General features: G+C 43.0%; 2 protein-coding genes across 6 annotated transcripts in view; both read left to right on the top strand.

The window, feature by feature from the left end:
• The window catches only part of grm1a (glutamate receptor, metabotropic 1a), a 30,029-nt gene extending 20,702 nt beyond the window's left edge, over positions 1-9,327 (top strand). For 4 of the 5 annotated variants that reach the window (XM_035616706.2, XM_035616705.2, XM_035616707.2 and 1 more), the window contains 4 exons: positions 483-651; positions 1,657-1,783; positions 4,166-5,099; positions 6,822-9,327. In XM_035616706.2, the coding sequence (XP_035472599.2) occupies positions 483-651; positions 1,657-1,783; positions 4,166-5,099; positions 6,822-7,644 (2,053 nt within the window). In that variant the 3' untranslated portion in view covers positions 7,645-9,327. The remainder of the gene's footprint in view (positions 1-482; positions 652-1,656; positions 1,784-4,165; positions 5,100-6,821) is intronic. The other variant, XM_035616708.2, reaches the window with a different exon arrangement.
• Positions 9,328-10,433: 1,106 nt separating this feature from the next.
• Positions 10,434-25,474, top strand: rab32a (RAB32a, member RAS oncogene family). Its single transcript, XM_035616719.2, has 3 exons — positions 10,434-10,804; positions 19,971-20,248; positions 23,380-25,474. Exons 1-3 carry the CDS (start codon positions 10,591-10,593, stop codon positions 23,527-23,529), a joined length of 642 nt encoding a protein of 213 aa, XP_035472612.1. The 5' UTR covers positions 10,434-10,590; the 3' UTR covers positions 23,530-25,474.
• Positions 25,475-26,087: the final 613 nt, after the last annotated feature.

The following is a 26,087-nucleotide window of genomic DNA, read 5'->3' as shown; positions in this document are numbered from 1 at the left end:
CACGCACGCACGTGTGCGCCAATCTTGAGCCAGAAAGGATGTAATTGGTTCGGACTGGAACAGATTCAGTGGATTGTCTGCCGTGGCGGCCACTTTCATCTCTCTTCAGTCCGACAGACAGCATTTGACAGTCTGAGAACACGACCATGTCATTCCTCCGTCGACCAGAGGTCAGGTGGAGCACATCCTGGTTCAGTACAGACAAAAATGAGGTTACAGTTTGCACTGGCATGAGCTCTTGTTGTCACACTAACAAGGTTGTAAACTGTTTGACTTTGGATGAGAAAAAGAAAACGATTTGCTAAGCTGCTGAATTGTTATCATTAAATTACCTGTCACTCTCGCCCTCCCCCCATCCTCCATCTCTGCCTCTTCCTCTCTCTCTCCTATGATCTATAACTTTACTCTATTCTACTTTGTCCCATATCTTAGCTTAGCTCCACTCACTATGGTTCCCTGTCTCTCTCCCTCTGTCCACCTAGGTATGACATCATGAATCTACAGGGTGTGGGTGAGGATCGCTTTGACTATATAAATGTGGGCTCCTGGCATGAGGGCATCTTGAGCATCGACGACAGCAAGCTGTGGCTGAACAGCAGCGACATGGTCCGCTCAGTCTGCAGTGAGCCGTGCTCCAAAGGACAGATCAAAGTAGGAATTCAAATCCTCCTTAGAGCCAATTCTTCAGGGTCGAATCCACTCTGACGGGGTTAATTTAGTCTGGGGAGGCCGGGGTCTGAAAAATCAATAGACATTAACAGTGGAGAATCTGCAGTGTGACTTTGGAGAAATTGTTCAAAACAATTTTAGAGCTGTTTATTCAACACTTGCTAACACTGTTTATTTAAATAAATACCAGCACAGCTAATTAAACTCGGGCATGCACACACAACCAGTTTCACACTTTTGTCATTTCCAATAATTTCAACACAAGAGGAACACATTTGCCCTCGATGAAGAAAGTTGTCTTAAAACGTTTCCAGACATAAACGCTTTTGAAAATTGTGTCCAGATTTTTTTCCGGGGGTTCGCCTTTAACGTGTGATGAAAACAGAGTCAGACACGTTCACACCAACAGGGACATTTCTGGAAAAATTCTGTGTTGCATCACACACAAAGTTTATGTTTGCACGAGGTGTACAAATGACTTCCTTTGCCATTCAGCCTACCTGGCTGAAAAACGAGCCCAGTTGGGAACAGCTTGTAATAAAATCTGGTATTAAGCCCAGTTTGTAGAGATGGCCTGATTTGCTTCATCTGGGGCCAATTGTTTTCAGTCTAGCTATACACTAAGTCGCCCTGAGGGAGGGTGCATCCTCTCTCCTGGCTGCTCGCGCTCCCCCCCCCTCTATCTGCTTTGTTTCCTGCCCTACTTATCACCCTGCTTTACATATCACAGTGCAGGGTAACAGCTTCTCTGGGCGCGGAGTGGAAATGCAACTGGCCCTGTTTTATAAACAGCGTGTCTGGGGCTCAAGAAGAAAAGAAAAAAACTGCATCAACAAATCCTCATCTCTGTCATCCCCTTGATGCTGATTACTTTTTTATGATGCTCTGGGTGGGATGTGCGTCTTGCCGTGGTTTGATCGGTGTTGTGACTGGTGACTGAGATGTCCGTGACCCCTCGTCGCTGATGTCTCGCCTCTCTGCGTGCAGGTGATTAGGAAGGGCGAGGTGAGCTGCTGCTGGATCTGCACCACGTGCAAGGACAATGAGTACGTCCAGGATGAGTTTACCTGCAAGGCGTGTGAGCTGGGATGGTGGCCCGACGATGAACTGGCAGGTAGGAGGGAGGAATCCAATTATGCTTTCATAAACAAATGTTCATCCAGTCCTCGTCATTTTCTGTCCCTGAATCAACAAACACTAACTATTTTCCCATTTCATGTGTTTGCTGCTGTGCCCACTCTCTTGTCAGAACATTTATATCTTTCAACAACAGTCTCACTGACACTCTCGTCCTCCCCCCCACCAAGCCTCTTCATACTTCACACCCTGACACCTCCTTTTGCCGATGCTTTTCATCATCCAGGTCCTCTGACCCTGCCCTCTTTAGCTCTCCAAACCTCCACGCTATACTCTCCCAAAAGTGACACTGCTCACTTCCCTCTTACCCGCCGCCCTTCGCCTTGTTGTGACCCAGTGGTTGTTTTGACAGTGATTTATTGAGTTGAGAGGAGCTCTCGGGTTTCCCAGGTGTAAAATCCTATTACTGCCACGAGAGGCCTGGGGAGACAGTTCGGCAGTTTGTTGAGGAAGAAACTCTCAGCTCACCCTTATTACACGTCCCTATCTGGAGATTACTAATAGAGAGAGTCGGTATGCTATTCACAGAGTGAGGTTGCACTGTCCGTATGTTTAATTACATGCTCATGTAGTGCAGGATTTAAAAAAAATAAAATCTTTATTACCTTCACCGAGGAGGTTATGTTTTCACCTCAAATAGTCACCTGTCATCAGAATTGTGCAAAGAGTAATGATTTGCACCAAAACCTGGCGCAGGGACAGGGCACGGGCCCAACTGATTGTGGGGTAGAGCTGGATCTTTTACTATGAATTTGTATTTTCTTTCATCCGATGGTCTGGTGTTTGTTTTTTGACCTTGACCTCGGTGGAGGTGGTCTGCACTTTACTGAGTGCAATTCTAGTGTCAGAATGTATGTGCTACTCAAGAAGTATTACACTGATTTGCACCAAACTCGGTGGAGGGGTGGCATTTGACAAAAGAGTGAGCTTTGTTTCTGGATTATTCAAAGGTCCTCTGAGATTAGATAATAAGGATTTGAGGAATGCCACTCTTCTCGGTCAGCTGGTAAGCTAGGGCGATGTTGGTTGGTCAAAAGAAAACAGGCAAGAGTTTTCTGCACTGTCTAAGTGTGATTTTACAATGCTTTTCATGGTAGCGCTGTGCCCAACTAGATTTTTTTTCCAGTTGAATCGGATTTGGCCGTTATACGAATATTTGATGATTAATTCCTTTTTCAGTATAGACTATTAAAGCAATGCTTTAGTCAACTGTCAGATTATTGGGTTCGGTAGGGACGTTCAGGCTGACCTCAAGGTTCACACAATATAGAAAACAAGCCAAGCCATCCCTCTGAGCTGTGAGTGTGTGCCAACTACACCAACGATAGGTCGGAAACGTGCATCAACATTTTTTTCCGGACAGCAGATTGGACAACAAGAGCCAGGCTGCTGTGAGCTGTAAATTCACACCTTCTAAGCAGAAGGCAGAAGATAACATTATCTCAGAGCCTAACCAGGCAGCTACCTTAATCACACTCACCCAGAGTTCAGGTCTGCAGCTGCCTGTACCTGTCACAGACATCTTCAGCCAGAAAATACAGCACGACTTGATTTAGTGGAATGAGTTTTCCCAGCATGAAAGCGAGGAGCTCTCACTCTGCAGCCTCTCCTGAGGATCAAAATGCGGTCAAATGAACAGTGCACACTGACTGACAATAAATAAACTAGAAATGGAGTCTTAAATTGATGAGTCAAATCAAATCTTCCACTCTCTGGGGGCAGCCCTGCTTCAGTGTAATGAATAGTTTGCGCCTCAATATTCACATTAATCACCTATCACATTTAAAAACACCCAAGCTTCCCTTAAGGTGACATGCAAATTAGAATTTCAGATTTCTCATGATTTGACATGTAGGGGAGTTAGTACGCGGACCAGAAGTGGGTTTCTGTGTGCACAGCCTCGCCAGTGATGGCAGTGACTGTAATGCTATTAGCAGCAGCAGCATGTAATTTATGGAGTGTTAAGCTGGGGAAATCTAAGGATGTCAGTTTTCTCCCATTAAGCACTGCAAACTTCTTCTGCATGTTTTGGATAACAAGTATGCAACTATTGCATCATGAGTTGACACCACGTGTTTGCACGCACACATTCGGCGTGACATTAAAATGAAGGAGAGATCTGACAGAGCTTTGGGATGTGTGTGATGACACATGCAAATTAGTTCCATCTTGGAAGACTGAGGTCTACTACAGACCTGTCTTCCCTTGTGTCTCCAACGCTGCGCTGCTCTCCTTCTCCTACCTGCTGTCTGCTCATGTCTTCTTTTCTCTGGTCTAATGTACATTTTTATTCACACACAAAAATGTGCTACAGCACCAACAGAAAAATGTACCTGACATTTCCTCTGCTCTTTCTCAGTCTGCCAGCCGCTGCCTCTGAAGTACCTCGACTGGGCGGATGTGGAGTCCATGGTCGCAGTGGCCTTCTCCTGTGTGGGCATCCTAATCACCTCCTTTGTCACCTTTGTTTTCATCCAGTACCGTGATACACCTGTGGTTAAGTCCTCCAGTAAGGAACTCTGTTATATCATCTTGGCAGGGATCTTCCTCGGCTACATCTGTCCGTTCACATTGATCGCCCATCCCACTGTAGTCTCCTGCTACTTGCAGCGTCTCCTCGTGGGCCTCTCATCTGCCATGTGCTACTCTGCCCTGGTGACCAAGACAAATCGTATTGCCCGCATTTTGGCGGGCAGCAAGAAGAAGATCTGCACCAAAAAGCCTCGTTTCATGAGCGCCTGGGCCCAGGTGGTCATCGCCTTTATGCTCATCAGTGTGCAGCTAACTCTGGAGATCACACTCATCATTCTGGAACCCCCAGAGCCCATCAAGTCGTACCCAAGCATACGTGAGGTCTACATCATCTGTAATACCAGCAACGTGGGCATGGTGGCACCACTGGGCTACAACGGTCTACTGATCATGAGCTGCACCTACTATGCCTTCAAGACGCGGAACGTCCCAGCTAATTTTAATGAGGCTAAATACATTGCCTTCACAATGTACACTACCTGTATCATATGGTTGGCCTTTGTTCCCATCTATTTTGGCTCCAACTACAAGATCATCACCACATCCTTCTCTGTCAGCCTGAGTGTAACTGTGGCACTGGGATGCATGTTCACCCCCAAGATGTACATTATCATTGCCAAACCGGAGAGGAACGTCCGAAGCGCCTTCACCACATCCGACGTGGTGCGAATGCACGTCGGAGATGGCAAGTCTGCTCAATGTGGAACTAACAGCTTCCTTAACATGTTCCGACGGAAGAAGCCTGCCTCTGGAAACGCTAAGTGAGTGACCTTCTATGTTTTTTTCATCTTTCAATAATTCTATGTTGTTTCCTGGGGTGATTGGCAAGAGACAAAATGATGAGATGCCTAACCACTCAAATGTTGCAGTGAGCTGTCCAAAGATGATCTATCACTTATTTGCAGGTAATGTGTAGGTGCTAATTATTGTCCATGATATGAGGAGAATATTTGTTTTGCATATTCTCAAAGGTCCAATTTCAACTTTCCACCACCCCAGGCTGTATAAAACTAAACCGATTCATTGATTTAGATACAGTTAGCAGAGACTAGTTTATTTGGCACATCCCCCTCCCCCTGAGAGTGAAATATTAATGCAATACATATCAATTATCCATGCAATTTGATTGATTAAAAAAAAACAACCTCAAGGCGGGACATTCTGCAGTCATTAATTTGAAGCTAAAACTATGCTAACGTGTCAGTGATTATTGTTATTATCATTACAGTTTGGATTTCACATATTCAAATTAGATTTAAGACTTGCATATAACTTTTTTGAGATCCACAGCATTGACACATGGACAGGTGTCTAAAGTAAGGAACGGGGCAGAGTATGAGAGTCATCCCAATATGTTTACGTGTCGTCCTCCACCCTTGCTATGCAGCCTTTCTAATCTTCTAATCCTTGAACCATTAAAACTGAGCAGCGTGCTGCCTCAGAGCGTCAAGGCTGGCAAACGTTTTGGCATGATGGGAGGGTTCTTTCACCTCAACTCTTTCCTGGAGAGCTGCACTGTCATCTGAGACATTGTTTATTATGATGTACGGCCAAGGGAGAAATTTAGACCTTCACCGGTCAAGATAACCGTAAACTGATTATAAAGAATATCACTCAGCTTGCTCAAAAGTTTTCCACACGCTTTCACCCTTTGCACCACGAGAAGTCCACAACCAAGAGGTGAAGGTGTTGTAGAAGGTTATGGGGAAAGCTTTTCTCAAATCTGTTTAATTTATTTAACCATTGCATTGAATTATGCTTGATTTTGATAAAGGGATGAAAAGGAATATAAAGGGAAAAGTAACCGAGCAAGTAACCCTCGTTTATGTGGCTCTTAGCTTGAGTGTGTTGAGTTGTTTTGTATTCAGAAATGAAGACATCGAGGCAGGTTAAAGTATCTGATGATCCCGTCACCCTTTGGCTGGCAATGAGTTTTTTGACACTGCAGCCCTCCACGAGGGAGACCACCCCGTTGCTTTTGATTTATCCTGAATTAACCTCACATTTAACTTTTCTCAGCATGAACACCTCTCCACACCTCCCCGACTAATCAAATTAGAGCCAGCCCCAGCTCATTCTGTGCTAAATCCCGTTCAGTCACCAACAGATATACTTACAAAATGCATGTTTCCCATTTTAAGCAAATCATTGGACAGGAAGAAATGAGCTGTATGGCTCCTTATTCTGTGAGCTAAATGTCTGAAGCAATTTGAAGATCATAATGCTGTCTGCAGCACATTATGAATCATCATGTTTGTGAAGTGCCACAGTTGATTAACATGATGCTCTTTACAACTCTTGATTGAGCCCCTTAGCAGAGCTGTTAAACGTCAAGACATGTGGTTAAAAAGTATTTGAACATGCTTCTGAAATGTTGAAATGCTGAGCTGCTTTTATTCTCTTGTTTTGCTGCTGTGTTGTTTTTCTGTCCCCACCTCCCGGATTTCCTGTGATAGTAATTTGGGTCTTTATCTCGTTCATAGTTCTAATGGCAAGTCTGTGTCATGGTCTGAATCAGGTGCAAGACACCCTCCGAGGGGGGGGAATGTGTGGCACAGACTGTCTGTGCATGTGAGGAAACAGGAAGCCGGCTTGAATCAGACGGCGGTCATCAGGCCCCTAACTAACACCCCCGACCCCCACAGTTGTGAGCCCTCCACCTGCAACCTTGGCACAGACCCACAACTACCCCAAGAACCGCCTGGCACTAAGCCTCTATACAACCTGATGGAGGAGGACGACGACGAGGGCGATGTGCAGCGCCCCCTCTGGACTCCCGCCTGCTCTGGACAGATGCAAAGGCTGGAGTCCGATTTAGATAATCCAAATTCTTATTTGCCCCCTCACTTGATGAGCTACACTACAGAGCACTTGCAGGGGGCTGTGGTGCACACACACAGCTCCCATGTCCCTGCACTGAATGATCACGCTCAATGCTCCGAGGCGATCCCTGCCGACGAGCCTTTGCGCTTGATGCCCTCCCAGCTTCCTTTGGCCCCACAACTGGGGGCATTTGAAGAGCAGGGGCCCGAGGATGAGGAACTGGACCTCTTACACAGCTACATTTACAGTGCCAAGGAGGAGGGGGAGGGGGAGGACGGGGAAGATGTGGATTCAACTCACAACAAGGCAACTCTGGAGGATTCCCTTGCACTATCTCCTCCCTCCCCCTTCAGAGATTCTGTGTATTCGGGGGAGTCCCTGAGCGGCTCCCCCGCCATCGAGTCGATGCTCGGTAGCCCGTCGGGCTCAGTCTACACCTCAAACATGCTCCAAGACTTCGCACACAGCTCCTCAACACTGTGAGAGCAAAACAGGCACTGACACAGTGGCTGTCAGCACAATTGTACATCACACAAACATGCATTTCCACACGCGCAGACACACACACACACACACACACACACACACACACACACACATACAAATACATATATATATACACACAACATTATTTACCTTTGAAAAACTTTGATTATGTTGCTCTGTCATTTGCTTGCCTGTATTTATTACTCTGCTTTTTATGCATTAGGGTTGAAGCCAAACTACATGTAGAAAAACACCAGGTATCATCCATGAGTGCTCACATTTCTGAAGGGCTGTCAGTGCACAAAGCCTTTTCTGGAAAATGTAAAACTGGGAAAAAAAAAACAAACAGTGCCAAATTGAATCAGCTCTCATGCCAAATTTTTCGATGAATTACGCAACACTGGGAATTAAAGTAAAGGACGTAGCTGTGGTTTTCACGGTGGCAGTAATTGGTCTACAACAACAAATGCAAGGAGCATCCCAGTTGTGTGCACAGTACTCACGTGCACACGTGCATCGTGAGACACAAACTGGCTCTAAGGACTACAGTAGCTCAAGTGCATTTCATGCCAGTTTTGATTAGCTCTGCTCCTCTCTGCCGCACACGCACATGTCTGTTTGCGTGTGCAGCGGTCGCGGCTGCATCGACAAACTATTTGCTCTCTGCCTTTTAATTTTTTTTTATTATTAATGAATTTCACCTCAGCATTCTCTCATCAGACCTCACTGCTATTTAAATATTACAAAGAGATAGGTTAACATGAAAAGTGCAGTAAGTTGGTTGAATATTACTTTTTTTGTGTTGCAAGGTGTGTTCAAAATGACAAAAAAAAAATATGATTACTGAACTGAGATTCTGCTGAAGACTTTGCGCTGTACGATGTGCCAATCAAAAAGAAAAAAAATCAACCTACATCCCTGCTTTCGATTTTTACAATGTAGCTGATACAGGTTTAGCGTGATTGTAGATGATGGCAATGTTGTTCATTCTGTTTACACTCAATCATTACCCTGAGAAGCAGTTTTATGATCATGGGATGTGACAAAAGTGAGTTTTACTGTGTCATTGTAATGGAAAACACAGTACTTGTACAAGTTCTCAAAGTTTGTAATACTGTCAAGCCATCTCTTGTTTTTCACACAGGTGGTATGTTTGTAATACTGATAAATGTTTCTATATTTAGAATGTCAACTGGAAAAAAAACAACGAGTTTATACATTTTGAAACTGTCCGCAGATTCTCGTCAAGGAGCAGTGTGTTTGGTTTTTGGGTAACCTCTGAGCTAACTTGAGTCGACCGTATCCTCTTGAAAATAATCAGTTGTAAAAAGTAACCGATGATTAGTTGCTTCTTGTAATGACATTATACATGTTTTCGATTTTGCTTAAATCTTGCATTATAAACTGAAGTAGTTTACTTGAGGTTAAGTTTCTTAGTTCTTTATCGATAAGAATGCAAATAATTTCAAGGTACAAGACTATACAGTGCATAGTGCAATTGTATTGTATTTCCAAATGTTTTTAGTCTATTATAGTGTAAGTTGTGAACTGATTTTAACCAATGTGAAAATATACGAGGGTGCCACCTGCTTTACACTGTCAGCTCTGGAGTGAAATAGGCCTTTTATGTTTTTCGCGTAAGCTGAACATATGCTGTTGAATAAAGAGAAATAATATTTATATTAAGAAGACTGATTCATGCCTGCAACAGCCTAAAAATGGACGTCACCTAGTTGGACGGCAAAAAGTGCTGGAGTTTGATTCATTATCGGCAAAGATCAGTGTTTTCCAAAACAAGAGTCTGGGGACAACTTGAGAGGAAAAAAAAGAAACTACAAGTTGAATATAATACAAATAATACATTTTATTTGTCGGCGCCTTTCAAGTCACCCAAGGACACCTTGCAAAACATAAACAAAAACATGAATAAAAGCACAGCAAATAGATCAATAGTAAAATCTAGTTAAAAACAGTTAGTTAATAAATCAAGGTGACTCGCTAAAACAGTTTAGTCAATAAATCAAGTTGACTAGTTAAAAACATTTAAATCAATAAATCAAGGAGACTAGCTAAAAACTGTTTAGTCAATAAATCAAGGAGACTAGTTAAAGACATTTAAATCAATAAATCAAGGAGACTAGCTAAAAACTGTTTAGTCAATAAATCAAGGAGACTAGTTAAAAACTGTTTAGTCAATAAATCAAGGAGACTAGTTAAAGACATTTAAATCAATAAATCAAGGAGACTAGTTAAAGACATTTAAATCAATAAATCAAGGAGACTAGTTAAAAACATTTAAATCAATAAAATGAAGTTGACTAGTTAAAGACATTTAAATCAATAAATCAAGGAGACTAGTTAAAGACATTTAAATCAATAAATCAAGGAGACTAGTTAAAAACATTTCAATCAATAAAATGAAGGTGACTAGTTAAAAACATTTAAATCAATAAATCAAGGAGACTAGTTAAAGACATTTAAATCAATAAATCAAGGAGACTAGTTAAAACATTTAAATCAATAAAATGAAGGTAGACATGGTGGAAGTCAGTTAGGCTCATGTGTTTTGAGTCGTGCACCATATTGGGTTCTAGTTTCGAGGTCCCGTCAGACATTCATACGTCTCTTTGTTCTGTTAGTTGATGACACTCGGAGACTCTTGTCTCGAGGGACACCGTGAACATAAGAAGCTCAGTGTGCTCGCAGCAGTCACTTCCGGGTCCTGTGACTTATCAGGTGGTTGCTGAGCAGCGGGAGGAGGAGGGAGGGAGGAGGGGGAGGAGGGGAATCAGAAAAGTGTTTGTCGGGGGGTCGAATGTCATTTCTTTCGCATCAGGCCCTCAGTTCCCTTTCCGCCAGCCGCCCGCAGGAAGCCTCCATGAGCGACGCGCGCGGAGAAGCTGCCTTGACTTTTTGAGCGAAGTTGCCCGCGAGTCCGTGAGCATGGCCGGGGGCTCGGTGTCCGAGTGCAAGGAGTACTTGTTCAAAGTGCTGGTGATCGGCGAGCTGGGCGTCGGCAAGACGAGCATCATCAAGCGCTACGTGCACCAGCTCTTCTCGCAGCACTACCGCGCCACGATCGGCGTCGACTTCGCGCTCAAGGTGATCAACTGGGACGGCCAGACGCTCGTGCGCCTGCAGCTGTGGGACATCGCAGGTAAGCGGCGCGCGCGTGCGCAGCGGGGTCGGGGGCGCGCGCGTGGCACCCTCACTCTTAATGTTCCCGCGCGCGCGCGAGAGAGAGATACTTGACACTTTTTTTTTTAGATTTCGTGATGAAAGCATATGTTTTCTTTCGCGGTCACAGTTGTCTTTATGTGGAAAGCCAGAAAAAAAGATCTCCAGATCTGTGAGGATGCAATGTTTCCCCTACTACCAAAAAGTCAAATGTATTGTTTATTATTTTAAATATAACGCCAAGCAGAAGTCATCTAAGGTCACTTTCCTCATACACCTTATTCCTCATTCGCGCATAAAGGATTGTGGTTGAAACTTGATTTGTGAACCCTAACACCCCCCCAGCAGTAAACCTAGGGGAAACACTGGGATGTGATGTGAGGGTTTACATCATATATCAGGTGGCGCTGAACCACGGAGAAGCGGGAGGAGAATTTCCCTTCACATCAAAAAAGACCGGTTGATCATGTCCGCTTGTTGTCTTTTCCACTTTGTGATCATGGCAGCTCATAATTGTCAGAGGAATGTAGGTCACGTTGTTATTACCCTCCCTCCACTCCCCCACCCATCCTTTTCACTGAGACTCACCACAATATTCTTGTAACGTTCTCTCTGGGGATTAAAACGTCTTCATAGGCCTCACCGAGTGACTTAAATGGGCCTTTACATGTGTTTCAGGCTTTTGTTCGTGGTCCAACCTCACTCTGGTATTCGTCAAATGTCCCCCTGTCGGTGTGTAGATTCCCCTGTTATTCCTGTATTTCTGAAAGGATTGCATTAAGATTCATTGACTTCTCCTACCTCACTGCTAAACTTGGCACACACACACTCAGAGACACACACACACACACACACACACACACACACACACACACACACACACACACGCCAACCTGTGCATTCCAGCACCTTAAGTGTGCAAGCCGACAGGAATCAGAGCAGTGTAAATAAAAGTTTCCCTCACACACGCCGGCTCTCACTGTTTGTCACCACCGGGCATGAAAAAAAATATCACAAAAGTCTGAGGATGACAAAGGAGCTTTGCACTGACGGGGGGGGGGGGGGGGGGGGGGGGGTGAGCGAGCAAAGACGACAAGCAGACAAACCAACCGGCAAAGTGACTGACCTCGAAAGTGTCGACCATGCTGGCAGAATACAGTTCAGTCAATGGAGCATATTCTTTGCCAAGAAAAAAACAAAAACAACAAAAAACATCTGACATTTGGGCTTGTGAAATTAATTTGGCACACATACAAGAACTCATGAGGCCAAATATTTTTGGTTAGTTGCAATGAGGTTGCGTGGCTTAAGGGGCCCGTGTGTGTGTGTGTGTGTGTGTGTGTGTGTGTGTGTGTGTGTGTGTGTGTGTGTGTGTGTGTGTGTGTGTGTGTGTGTGTGTGTGTGTGTGTGTGTGTGTGTGTGTGTGTGTGTGTGTGTGTGTGTGTGTGTGTGTGTGTGTGTGTGTGTGTGTGTGTGCGACAACAATTGTGCCTGTGTCGGCAAAAGTGTGTCTTGTCTTTAGGTGAAGGCTTGGACTTTAATCTTACTGTAAAATCTTACTGTAGTTGTGTTTTGTCATGGAATAGACACACACACACTTAACAATCCTGAGTTTCACATGTGCAGCGGGACAGTAGTGGCCGGTTAATCGTTCTCTCAGGAGGTGACATTCAAACAAAGGATGGTGGCTGAAGGATTTTCTCTTATGTATGTGTACGTGAAGAATACATGGCTTCACTTCTTCGGCAATTGATTTTCAACATTTGGCCACATATGCTTTTTGGATATCATATCAGTATACAACATTATTTATGGTATTTAAAGTTGTGCTTTGACTGGGACACAGTTTCCAGATGATGGTTTACCACTGAGGAAACGATGGATACATAATGGTCTTTTCTGCAATGTGGACCTTTCAATTTAATTTGAGGTTTGACATTCAAACACTGTCAGATATGTTTTTTTTCTCATCCTTCTGAAAAGGTCATGTTGCACAATTTGTTCTTGTACATTTTTAAAAAACTGTTAATGTTAATTATATCAGATGTAGTAAAATGATGTCAGACTTGCCTCTTCAGTGCGCCAGTGGACCATAAAAGAATACATAAAGTTTTTATTTATCCTGTCAGTCCTGTGTGCGTGGGCTCATTGGTCACTCACAATCATGGTTGTGTGTCAATTCTAGTAAACCTACATACAGTACACTGTGTACACTATATACTTAACTGGATTTTGTCAGACTAACTTATATGTGATATACATAATGATTAGCCAGGCCTCTGGTTATGTTCTATTCTTTCTTTTGAACATGGGACTGCAGGACCATCTTCTCTCCCTCAATCAAACAAACAAACCTCATATGCTGAGACAGATCAGTACAGATGCTTGAAAGAGTGCTGTTTTTTTTTATATTTATTCCATCGCTTACAGGATTGACGGAAAGGGGGAGGACAGTTGGATGTGGGGGGGGGGGAGGGGGGTGTCGCCAGAACAACTTGCATGTCAGTCACAGACTGATTGGCTGTGAGGGGCCACGTTCCCCAGCTGTCACTCAGTGAGCAGGGGCATTTGTGTCCGAGTGCCAGGGAAGGCCGTCTGCCTGTCACGGCCAGACAGCGCTCGCTCAGAGGACCTGCAGACGTAAATAAAACACTGCCACACACACGCACTGGCACTGAGATAGACCGATATCATTCATAGAGACAAGGGAACACTATCGCACATATTGGGGCAAACGGAGTCGTTTAAATGCACTCACTCTGACTACAAAGAAAGTTTGAGGTCAGATGACACGGATACTACACCTCATTTTTCACACCTACACCAAGGCCTGGCCTGAGGACACTCGGAGGATGAAATATGTCATGAAACGTGTGGGTGTGACAGAGTCATTAAGACCAGCCATTAAGCCATTTAATCGTGCCGGAAAGGAGGTGGAACTATATTCTTGGCAACACTGAGACCAACTTCAGAGTTGCGTTGTCTTTTACCAACCCTAATAATGATTACATCCTAGGAGGAATGATAGTAATCAGAGGCCTGCGCGAGATGGGGGCGCCACGGGGAACCAGAGTGAAGCGCGTGGCTTCCCCCACCCCCTTTTCATCCAGAATTGCTACTCTCTTCTGGATTTGTCTTTGCCAGTGGACAGGATGATTAGCACCATGGCATAAGGGTAAAAAGCCTGCACCTTTTCGTGACAAAAGATTCCTGTATAAGCAGGAGGTTGCACAGTAATGGGATGTAAACAGTGGTCCCCATCGTAGTGGAAACCTTTGGTCTTGTCAGTGAAACTGTGAAATCTGACATTTGTTTCCCAACAGGGAAATAAAAATTATATAATCAGCCAAATCCATGCAACCAACCTATTAGCGACCCGCCAAGAGGTCACAGTAGAGAAATAAGAATAATAAGGGCAAGGAGCCTGGTGCTTGATATCAAAAATGTGCTTGTAGGAGCTGCTTAGTTTACATTTTTTTTCCCTCTTAATTTACCGTTCCCTGTATGAGCAGTTGATTTTTTTTTTTTTGACGGCATCCCAGTCGTAAGTCACGATCTGTCAATGTAATGTGTTGGTATTTATCACCAGACGGTAGAGAGTATCGTAAAAGTCTGGTCGGTCGAACTTTGTAATAATTCAGTTTAATATTCTACAAATATTATCATTTTGAGCTTAATTCCTCCGACCTTGTGCCAAGGCTTTATGTTGCTCAGCCCCCACTAACCCTCCAGTTGCAACTAAAGGGGGGAAAACAAGGGTAATACCACTTGGACGTGGAGGATTTTCCCTCAATTCAGGCTCTGTTCAGTGCTAAAGGCCGCAGTAAGCTTTAACTCGCCTCTCACATGCTGCTCAGAGAAATGTGAACGTGCCGGTCATGTGCTGTTCCGTCTCCCTCGTTCGGATCACGTGCCGCCGACTACCTTAGCGACTGAACCCTGTGTTGTCTCTGTTATTTAAACGTTGTCGGGAGGGCGAGTGGGGAAGTTTCACAGCCAGTTGCCTCTTGACAACAGACGGAGACGGCTGCTGTTGCTACTGCCGTGTCTGGCTTGGACAGTTTCTATGGTAACCCGCCCACATGATAGCAATACGTACGACCGTAGAGGAAACTGGGGTTGCTAAGGCTATATGGATAATGATGAGACTTTGCTTTCTTTTCTCTTTCTCCCACACAACAAACAGAGATGATACGGTGGCTGTATCTAAACCGTTTCTTTTTCATCTACTGCTTCCATAACAGAAGGTTTCACGTGATCATAACCTGAGAGCCTTAATTGTACTAGAGGTCATGCACTGGTATTCATCAGTGTGGATGGCTCGCCTGAAACGTCCTTATTTAAAAAGCCTTTGGAATTCCACAATAGTTCACTGTGTGAGTTCACTGAGATTTGGACCTCTTCCTCTTTAGTTTGTCGGCAGTTGCCTCATGTTGAGCACATGTCTTTGTTCCCGCCTGCAGTCTCATGCTACCCTGTGGCATTCGCTGGGTAAATACTCCATTGTTCATACAGCTCATTCCATTCCAGTGTTTAATGCTGATTGGGTTAGCAGAGTATGACACACATTTTTTCGGCGCATGCCTTTGGTATAATGTTATTTGTCCCCTGTTAAGGAGACGTTTTTCTTTAGCAGGGTGATCGCGACACCATTAAGAAGAAGGCACATTACAGTATAAGGGTAACGCAGAAGAGTATGACAATTACTATTTACTTTCTTAACCTCTGTTTGTGAGCATAGCAATAGGAGTTACAATGTTGACACAAAAAGTCCCTGACCTATGACCTCTCCTGTGTGCTTAAAGTCATACTTTTAAAAAAGAGACAATCAGCTCACTGGACATAAATAGAAAATCATTATGGCCCAAGCAATGAACGATGTGAGGACCCAATAGGAAACGTCTCTTTCTTACTTTGACATTTTCTCCTATAGGAGGTTCAACAGATTTGACTCAAATCTAGTCACAATAGTCGCAAGACTTTTTGATGTTGTTCCAGAGTGAAGCATTTGATTTTTCAAGAAACGCTGTTGCCATGGCGACACATTATTTGCCGTGCGGTTTTTCGAAGGGCATACTTGAAAAGTCACCAACTTTGGCACACAGTTCACAGGGCCTAAAATTAGTGATTTGATGTGGTTGTTTGGTTGTAGCAGGATGACCGCGCTAACACACCCTACAAATTTCAATGATGGGCTCTCGTGGTACATTGGACCTAGATTGATGAACTTTGGTAGGCAGATGCATAAAGCCACTATTTACAAAAACGCATGAATCAAAATTAGGTCGCTTCATTGAAAGTTCATGGTTTTTACCAAATATTTTTGGGATATTTCATAGTAAAAAGAAAATAATAATAATCAAGGAATTCCATATACTGATAAAGCCAAGATTAAAATAGTTGTTTTTTAGCTTTTATTTAACAGTAATCAAATCACCAGTATAGTGCAAACTGTGCACTGTGTGTTGTCTTTCTGACTGGGTTTAGTAAAGCCAGGAGAATGACTGTCAGGACTTCTGGCACTTGAAGGGTCAGGCACCATTGGATTTGCTGTCCTTTAACGTTAGTGACGTCTGTGTGAAACCCTCAGCACATTATCAATATGTGTCAGATAATCAGTTTGTTGAGTGTAGACAATGACATGCTGTCACGGCCTCTTCACTGCTTAGAGTAGTCGGCTCCGAATACAAAAAAAACTATCATGAGAGTTATTCCAAAACAAAACAATTAAAGAATAATGTAGATCACATACACACACAGTAGTGTGTACTTTTTTTTGTGGGGGGGGGGGGGGGGGGGTACCGTAAGTGTAGATCAACTTTGCACTAATGCACTTTATGTAAACCAGTTCCCTAGTCCAAGGTGAGCAGACTAATATACTTTTTCAGGCACAATACTATCAGGCCATCTCTTATGTAGTACCGTATTTTCCGGACTATAAGGCGCACCGGAGTTTAAGCCGCAGCAGCTAAAGTTAATGATTTGTACATCTATAAGCCGCAGGTGTTTTGATGGTTAATTACCATATGTAAGAGTTCGTGCACAGAGGGGATTGTCGGGAAAGAGATGGCTGCTTGAGGAAGCTCCCATTTATTAACATTTCAACAAACAAGTTGCATATTTGCATAACGTACTAAAACCACCAAAGTCCTCATCCTCAGTGTCGGAAACGAACAGGCTCAGGGTGGCTTCGTCAGCCACTCTCCTCTCTCCTTCGTTATCGCTCTCAAAACCAACGAACTCCTCTTCGTCACTGTCGGAATCGAACCGCCTCTGAAGGGCCTCACCTGAGCCTGTGGCGGCGTCCTGCTCTTCATCACGCAGCAGTCCGGCCTTTCGGAACCCGTTGGTGATCGTGGATGTTTTGACACTCCTCCACGCCATCAGGATCCACTCGCAAACTTGAGCGAAAGTTGCTTTTCGCTGCTTTAACCGCGGACCGGTCATAGAGCCCGTAGAGTTAAAGTTGGTGGACTGTAACCTGTTAGATTTAGGAGGTCCCCTAGTGGCCGTTAGCTGTAAAAATCCATAGATTAGCCGCACCGTTATATAAGGCGCAGGATCGAAAAATGGGGGAAAAAGGCGCGGCTTATAGTCCGAAAATTACGGTACGTATTTGGATTTTGTGAAAGTTAGTACGTCACCGCACAGCTGTTGTTGTGGCTCTGTTCATTGATCTTTGCCTCTTTTCTACATTTCCCTCATGACAGAAAATATTCAAGTTTGCCTCTGTGGTCAGTCTTGTCACTTTCTTCCCTTATGTTGGACTCGGGCAGACCTTACTATTTAAAGGGAGGGAAGAATTTGAAAATCCTGAAGCCATTTATTTCACTTCACATCCAGTCTACTGGATGTACAGTATGAGCACTACAAGGGCTGGAAATGAAAGCCTTATTTCAGTCTATCACCCCTTTATCCCATCGTGTCGCGTCTCTGGTGGATTTACCTGGGGTTATATCAGCTAAAATTAGACTCCCAATTATGAGCAATTACCGTCAGGCCTGTGGGCCCCACAGTGTATTCACTCTCTTGCTCGCACCCGCACTGCACCACGCATTGCACGGTTGGGTAAGTACCTACAGTAAAGTGAAAGTGTGCTGGGAGAAGCTGTGCTCGCACTTCCTCAAACCTTTTCCTGGTTCATTTTGTGTTTTGTAAGTCGACTCTAGTGGAGTCTATTAACCGTATAATAGACGGTAAAATTACACTTGCCCTTTAGCCTTTATTAAATTGGAGCAGTGTTGTAAAAATATGTGCTAAAAATATTGTCAAAAGCTACCTCACGTCACTGCAAACTCTGTATAATTGCAGAGTCTGATACTAAGATAAATGTGGTGCTTTAAAGGCACAATCTGTGCAAAGAGAAATTGTCCTAAATGCTCTTGGATGCTGTTGCAGTTGTGTTTATGTCAGAAAAACTTTCTTTACCAAACTCACATGAACATACCTCAGTAATTGAATGGACCTTTTAAACACATGAAGCTCAAAAACAGGAACTATAAATGGAAGCTTATGCAACATGGCGTGCACGTGTGTGAAACTATTTTTACGTGCAGAAAAAACACTGCTGTCATCAAAATGGAGTAGAGACTAACCATGAATGTGTTATTTGGATAGTTCTGTGGGCTCCTGGCCTGGAACATTTTCCACAACTGTCTGATTTGATTTTACATTTGCAACCAAGGCTGTCTGAGTCACAGATTATCATCCCAGCTTGTTCTTGGTTCCCCTCGCTTCAGGCAGCGTTAACACACCTAACTGTCTAGGCATGCAGTAAAAAAGTGAGCATCACTGGGCCCATTTTTTAAGGAACAAACTGACCTTTGGTTGAATGTGAGGTAACCAAATAACCTCTGTGGTTATTGAATGCTGTATGTCTGCTGATATATTTGTATTTTTTATTATTTCAACTAAATCTCATGAAAGAAATGAAAAAAACTGGACTGAGCTTGTAACAGATATCTTAGCCAAAGTTTGATATACAGCAGCTTGTTCATCTGTGCCAAAAAACACCCCAGTTGCCCCCCAACTAGAAGGAACACATCATTGTGACAAGTCACTCACTTGCACAACAAATGCACAGGTAAAAGTAGTCCCCCAACAAAAGTAATGTTGTCTCAAATCTTCAGTGCTCCGCCCTCTTAAATTGTTCTGTTCTCTTCAAAGCTGGAAGAATATACTGGACCCCCATCAAAAAAACTGAGATGATGCATCTCAAGGGGATTATCCTGCGTTAATAAATACATTTCTATAATATATTCATGATCTGTGTTTTAACGATTCACGTCTTCAGTTAGAAGGCATGGGTTTAGAGCTGGGAGCAGTATACAGCTGGAGAGATAAGATGGTGCCATAACTTAGGCCATTTGAACCCCCCCCTGCCGAAGCTCTGTTCTCTTTGCCTCAGTGCACAGCAAAGATGGGGGTTATGTGATCGGGCTTAAGGGCATGTAAGAGTGCTGTTCCTGGAATTATTCTCTCACCTCAAGTCTCTATTTACATTTTTCCATTTAAATGTGATAATGCATCAAAATTTCCATGGAAATTGGAATTGGTTATGAGTATCTACTTGGAAACGTTCACCGTGATGCGTTGGCATGCACTTCAATTTCAAAATAAAAAAAGATGCAATTGACAGTTCCACAATAGATTGGCTGATTTACCTTTCAGGATTTGATATGATGGGACTATAATCAGAAGATTTAAGAACACAACATAAAACAAAAACGTAGTCAAGTGGTGTTTAAGAACTGGCCCTCTCAGATTGATGGTGACGTCCCATATCTCGCTAGTAATTCCCCTCAGATTTTCTAGAAAATAATCCTATTATCATGGTAGATTATTTTCTGCCATTCTCTGTGTGGAACAGGCCAGTAGCACATAAGGGAAAGTAGGTTGAACGGGAACCATCTTTATCCTCACAATTTTTGGAGAAAAATGAGAATGAAATACTGAATGTCTCGTCATTTACTGCAACCAAGCTCAGAGCCAATCATTTGGACAGTTTCGGTGTTCTGGTTTAGATTTTTAATCATAATTTACTTTGATGGACGCATCCACTTTTTTTATTTAATCAATTATGGACCCTCTTCCCAGTTACTTGTAAAAATCCAAATATTCCACTGACTTTCCTTCTCATCCCTCAGGTCAGGAACGATTTGGGAACATGACGCGGGTGTACTACAAAGAGGCCGTGGGGGCATTTGTGGTGTTCGATGTGACGAGGGGCTCCACGTTTGAAGCTGTATCTAAGTGGAAGCATGACCTGGACAGCAAGGTGAAGCTGGCTAATGGCAACCCCATCCCCTCGGTACTGCTCGCCAACAAATGTGACCAGAAGAAGGAGAGCTCCAACAACACAGCCCTAATGGACAATTTTTGCAAAGAGACTGGCTTTCTGGGCTGGTTTGAAACCTCAGCTAAGGTGAGAGATTAATTCATTGGACAGATGCAATTTTGCGTACATTCCTCTCCATATCTGTTTAACAGACTTAAAAAGAAAAGGAAAAACTCCTCTGTGATGTTTTTTTTCTCTCTTCTGTTTATCTAATTTCAACAGGGTTCAGCAGCATATAAAACTAATTGGGTGATACGGGATTTGAAGTGCACATAGCCGAGTCAATATGTTAGGAGCCATTGGACTTTTATTGTTAAGATATTTAGCAATTTTTACTGAATAGCTTTTTTGTTTCGCATGGCAAAAAGGCAATCCTCCAAAGAATTTTATCAGAGGGAATTTGTGTGAAGCATTTTTTTTATCATCCTGCTGTCTTTGCCATTCATGCATAACATCAATGGGCATTTATCTTCCCAACCAGAGAGAAGTTCTGTCGGACAGCTGGTGTGATATGGTATCGCATGACGTTGATTGATGTTGCAGCCTAGAGCTGTGAGGGTTTGAGGGGTAGGGCCCCGAAAGATAATGTTGGTAGTGTTTCTCCTCAACTTTGGTCATGGTGTCACAAGCTGTGGTGTTGGAGTGTTTGTGTGTTTACACTGTGCTCTTGTGCTTCTGTTTTGATGTGGACGTTGATGAAGTGAGCTCATTTTGGCGGCCTGTCATTTCTACTAAGCATCTGTTTAAGTCCGTACATGTAATTCATGTAAATCAGCCTACAGTGTTGGAAGAAGCATTCACATTCATTTGCTGAAATCAAAGTTTTATAGAATTATGTTTTGGATTTAAAGTCTATGACTGAAATATAAGTAGTAACTATAGCAGTGGAACAAATGCATTGGAGTCAAAAGTGGAATATTAACCTCTGAGATGTAGAGGAGTGGAAGTAATAAAAATTTAAAGATCTACTTACTTTCCACTGTTGTCGTCTGAGATGTAAAGCTCACTTTGGCTGGTGAAATACAAACTCTCTTTGCAATCATATTCCTATCAGACTCATCAGCAGGTAACTGTAGTAGGGCTCAAATTTGGCACAAACAAAAGGCTGCAGGTGCCAGCTCATACTCATACTCATACTAATTCTGATTGTCATACTGCTAAATTAATACCCTACAATGTAGCAGTTGTTCCTTGTAAGCGTTTGAACTAACTACAACTGGTTTTAGACATGATCTCTAGAAAACGCCCGAACATTGTCAGAGTCAGACACGTTCACGCCGACAGAAACGAACACAAAATGCCCAGAGAAAAATATATGTACATTTGCGTTCTCACATATAGCCCCTCCGGAAAAATTTCAGGAAAAATTCCAGACTTCAATGCATGTCTGAAAGCTGCTTATGAAAAAGCCTCTACTGTGTTTTTTCCTCAACTCCTTTTCCCATCATTGTCTTTTTCTGGTCTTAGTCTCTTTATCCTTCTAGGAAATTATTACAGATGCTTGGAAGAACACTCTCTAACCATGACCATCTGTTATAATTCCAAGTTGAAGAATGTTTTGAGTTTATTAACTTATTCCAAATAACCTTAGGCTCTGCAGCTGTGTCATGTGAAGTGTTGTGTGTTGCGTGTAAAGTCTTCCATGGCCATTTCCTGTCTGAGTGCTACAGCAAGTATTGTAGTTGTTTTGTGCGCCCTGTCACACTGGGGTGTAATTCAACTGACAAAAACATGTGATCGGACTTCTGTCAATGAGGAACTCACAAACCTCATGCATGTAAATACTACACAATGATGGTGACGGGGCATCATTGTCACAACAGTCGTGTAGAGTTTCTGGCTGAGGAGTAGATGTCACTCAGTCAAATATTGAGGGACGTTTTTTTTTTCTGGGTCTTAATCGACCTTTGTTATGATGTAGTCAAAAACGTAGTTTCTCCAATGGAGAGGATGCTCTGCCTTCCGATTGGTGCACGAAATCTGTTTTGACCAACTCATGGAGATGAGAAAGTGACACAGACAGTTAGTACTCATGATAATCATGTGGTTGTTTTCACATGCTGCACCAATTAATCATGAAGTCCGATTTCAGGCAGTGGTGGCTGGAAGCTTAGAGGAGAGAGCTTGTGACCAGAAAGTCACTGGTTCATTACTCGGATCGGCAGGGTTAAATCTGGGGGGGGGGAGTTTTTTTTTAAACCACTGGCATTCATTCATTGGCATTCCGGTCAGACTGTGGTTCTACTGGGAAGCTTCCAAAAATGAATATGATCAGGCTGTCCCTGTAAAAGAACAAAAGAAAAAAGCAATTACATTTACATATAATTTTTTTTTCAGATTTTTACCAACCATCTGTTTGCCTTCAACCAAGGACCAGGCCTATGTTACTGTAGTTCTCTGGCATGGGCCATTCATATTCACTACCTTTTCAACCCACGGGATGACTGCTTTTGGTATCGGAGTGGCTTTTTCTTTTCTTTTTTAACCTTGTCTCTGCTGACCTTGGATTGGCCCTCTGGAAACCGTCTCTGGGCCTCTTCAAACAGGCATTAACATGCATCTTGGTTGATCTGCGTTAGTGCGATTTCCCTGCTGTATTCTCACATGGGCTCGCTCGGAGAAAGCGGGGCATAGAGGGGCTGAGTGAATCAATCCGGTATAAACATCTCAACAATAAAATTAGATCTTACTCTTTTGAAATAGTAATACAAGAAAATCAATGGGTATCTGTCAATGTTGATATTGTGGCGGGCCGTCACAAATCAGTCAATGTATGAGAAATACTTAGGTGTTACAAAAAGATTGGTTCATCATGAAACTGCACCAGGCCAGAGGACATGAGATTAGTAGCGGGTTCTTCGGTGTGACTCATGTTATCGCTAAAAGGGTTATGGTCATATGTGGCCTACACCACCTCAATGCGTCCTCACCCGTGCCTAGAATTGTCCACCCATGATCAGATCACCTGAGACGCAGACTCTGTCTCCCAGCTGTTGCTCTCGAAGACTGGTTCATATAAAGGGGTTTAGCAGACTTGAGAGGCAATTCTGTACAGAAATAATGCAGTGTCTATAAAAGCCTGTGATGCCTCTTATTAAATGTACTGTAGTTTGCTACAGGCATTGACAGGCAGGCAGAAGCAAGGGCAGGGACTGACGTGTGCACTGTCAACCAGTATTTTATCACCTCTCTGACACACTGTTTTGACCTTTTCATAGGACAACATCAACGTGGACGAGGCGGCACGTTTCCTGGTAGAGAATATCTTGGCCAACGACAAAGGTTTGCCATACGAGGAGAGCAACGGAGACCGGATCAAACTGGACCAGGAGACTGTGGCTGCTGAGAGCAAGTCAGGCTGCTGCTAACACTCAAGAGTCCACTCACATTATCCACCAGCTTCCCCGTCGGAAAGGGTCCAATGCCTGTGCCCATCCCGCGGCTCTCAAGCCTCTACTGCAGCCTCTCAGAGGAATATGAACTTTTTGGGTCTTCAAAGCTCCAAGAACCTCTCCTCCCTGCGACGCTGCCCATTTGACCTGCACGTCCAAGTTTTTCACTGTAGATTTACATTGGCCAGAGTAGAAGCCCGATTTTATCTTGATCTTGTCATTGGCTTTACCATGCCGTTTCCTCCTTTGTCCCACATCTCCGAACCACAGGGTCTTTATTATTGTGGTTGTCTCATCACGTATTCCCCTGATTGTGTATTCCACCACCACCAACTATGAACTCCACCCAGCCTTCCACCCTTGACCCCGCAGCTCCCCATCTTGCCCTGACAGGCTGTGAAGCACTTGATTGTTCCACACTTCAGAAGGGTTGGAAACTGTGCGCAACACTGAGAAACATGAACAAAAACAACCTGTAGCCTCTTAATTTCTGTCACTTTGGTCTATTCTCTATTCTCTCTGTAACCTTGTCATTCAAGTGAAACAAAACACTTCATTGTTTACTGTCTATTTGAAGTCTTTCTTCAGTCTACATGAACATTGCTGCCCCTTAAAGCATACATCGTACAACACACTTATGTGTGTGTAAAGCATCACAGCTGAGCAATATCAAGGTGTTATTGCAGCTTGTTGCTCGTTGTTGTCACGAATTGTCGTCTTTATGCTGTATTTTCTCTGAAATAATTGTGCCATAATACCATTTTTTTCACATTTTAGTAGGAGGGTCACACTTTTTCCTTGTTCACTCATAGTTTTGCAAGGAGATAGACGGACAAAAAACTCTAATGATGGTGGTAATATATGAGACACTGAGAATCTTTATTTGTCCACCAGTACAACAATGTAAATCTGATTTACAGTATGGATTTTTAAAATGTGCCAGGTCGCGCATTACACTACTGGTGAGATAAAAACACAGAGGACTACACTCTCTTGAAAGTATGGATAGTAATTTGTTCGAATGAAATATGAAGGTTTTTTTTAACATGGAGATGTTTACATGTGGAAAAAAAACTTAAAATCAAAAAAAATGCAGAATAAACATTTTAACAGATGTGTTGTGTTCTAGTAATTAGACTGTCTGACCACATGTATTTATCCAATTGATTATTTGTGTTATCAAATGTATTTATGTATGTACGTAGTAACAAAACACAGGCACATGCTCCAAATCATACACAATTCATTCAATCATATAACCTGCTGATTAGCTATGTGAATGAGTTAAGGTGGTCTGCACCACACATGGTACTATTTTTGGATCAAACACAGTAAAAACCATTTTGTTCCCCTGTTTGGATTTTACAGCTTTTTTTACCCAAGTTGATGTTTCAGATTATGAAATGTTTTCGGTCTTACTGGCATCTCTTGGATCAAGTCAGGTCCGCGGGGATTGTTCTATTATTTACACATTTCTTATTGGCATTATGTACAAACGCTAATGCCTGGTGCTGGTAATTGTACATTCTTAGGTTTTGCAGTAGATTTTAAATGGCAGTAAATTGGTATTACCATGCTACAGTTTCTTAGTAGTTCTTTGTAAGTGAGGGGCAACACCAATTTGTCACTAGGCCTTAGATATTGGCTTACTTAATGAAAGGCACAGATTAACGACAAAAGGCAAATTAATTACACAAATGAGGTTTTTCACTTCCATATAACCACCCTTGTATAGATTCAACACAGTACTGTATGTATGAAAAGTTACCATTAAAGTTGTTTAGTTCAAGTTAGTTAAAAAAAAAATCTTAGTGTGCTTAAATACAAAATGTACCAGAAAAACCTACCTATTGTGTTAAGTGTACCTCGAAGAAACTCCCAGCATAAACCGCAATGAATAAAGTTGTATGGGTAAAAATTACAACTCTGTGTGTGTGTGTGTGTGTGTGTGTGTGTGTGTGTTTCTCTGAGAGTGTCTGAGAGAGACAGAGGATCATGTGACTCCACTCAGGAAACAGTGTGTGATAGTCATCAGACTTTATGCGCTCAACACTACAACTTGTGCTCTTCCAGACGCCGAATTGTTACCAGAGCAAAAGGCAATGTAGGCGTTCCAGTTGTGTTGTGTGCAAGCCTTGGGACAACTCTGTCGGCCAGGACCGACACTGGAATCCACATCACGTCACTGTAGCCATTGTATTGGATTGCGATCTGTTGAAAGGTATTTCTAATATCAGGCCGATGTGCTTTGCTCAAACCGAGCAAAGTGGCCTGATGTGTAATTTGTGGTATATTGTTTTAATCTCCAAAACGTATTGACAAGTAGCTATTGCAGTAAATTATCCTGGCCCTCAATGGTTGGCGTTTCACTTATTACTATCTTTGACGTTAGCAGGCTACACACAACATATCACTTGTCACTTGCAGATACAGCAGAGCGTCGCTATCAACAGCTCTGTGATTGGTTGAAAAGTCAGCCTCGGCTAGCCTCCCTTCAACTTTTTTTTTTATTATGTTGGAGATACAGAATTCTG

Source organism: Scophthalmus maximus, chromosome 18 (assembly GCF_022379125.1).
Source record: "Scophthalmus maximus strain ysfricsl-2021 chromosome 18, ASM2237912v1, whole genome shotgun sequence".
Classification (NCBI taxonomy): domain Eukaryota; kingdom Metazoa; phylum Chordata; class Actinopteri; order Pleuronectiformes; family Scophthalmidae; genus Scophthalmus; species Scophthalmus maximus.
Note: the sequence above shows the minus strand (reverse complement) of the source record. Positions and strands in the feature narration are given on the sequence as shown.

Excerpts from the sequence above, each read along its gene's own strand:
- rab32a (XM_035616719.2), top strand. The coding sequence starts at position 10,591 with ATGGCCGGGGGCTCGGTGTCCGAGTGCAAGGAGTACTTGTTCAAAGTG. Across the intron at positions 10,805-19,970 it reads GCAGCTGTGGGACATCGCAG|GTCAGGAACGATTTGGGAAC; the intron begins GTAAGCGGCGCG and ends CTCATCCCTCAG. Across the intron at positions 20,249-23,379 it reads GGTTTGAAACCTCAGCTAAG|GACAACATCAACGTGGACGA; the intron begins GTGAGAGATTAA and ends ACCTTTTCATAG.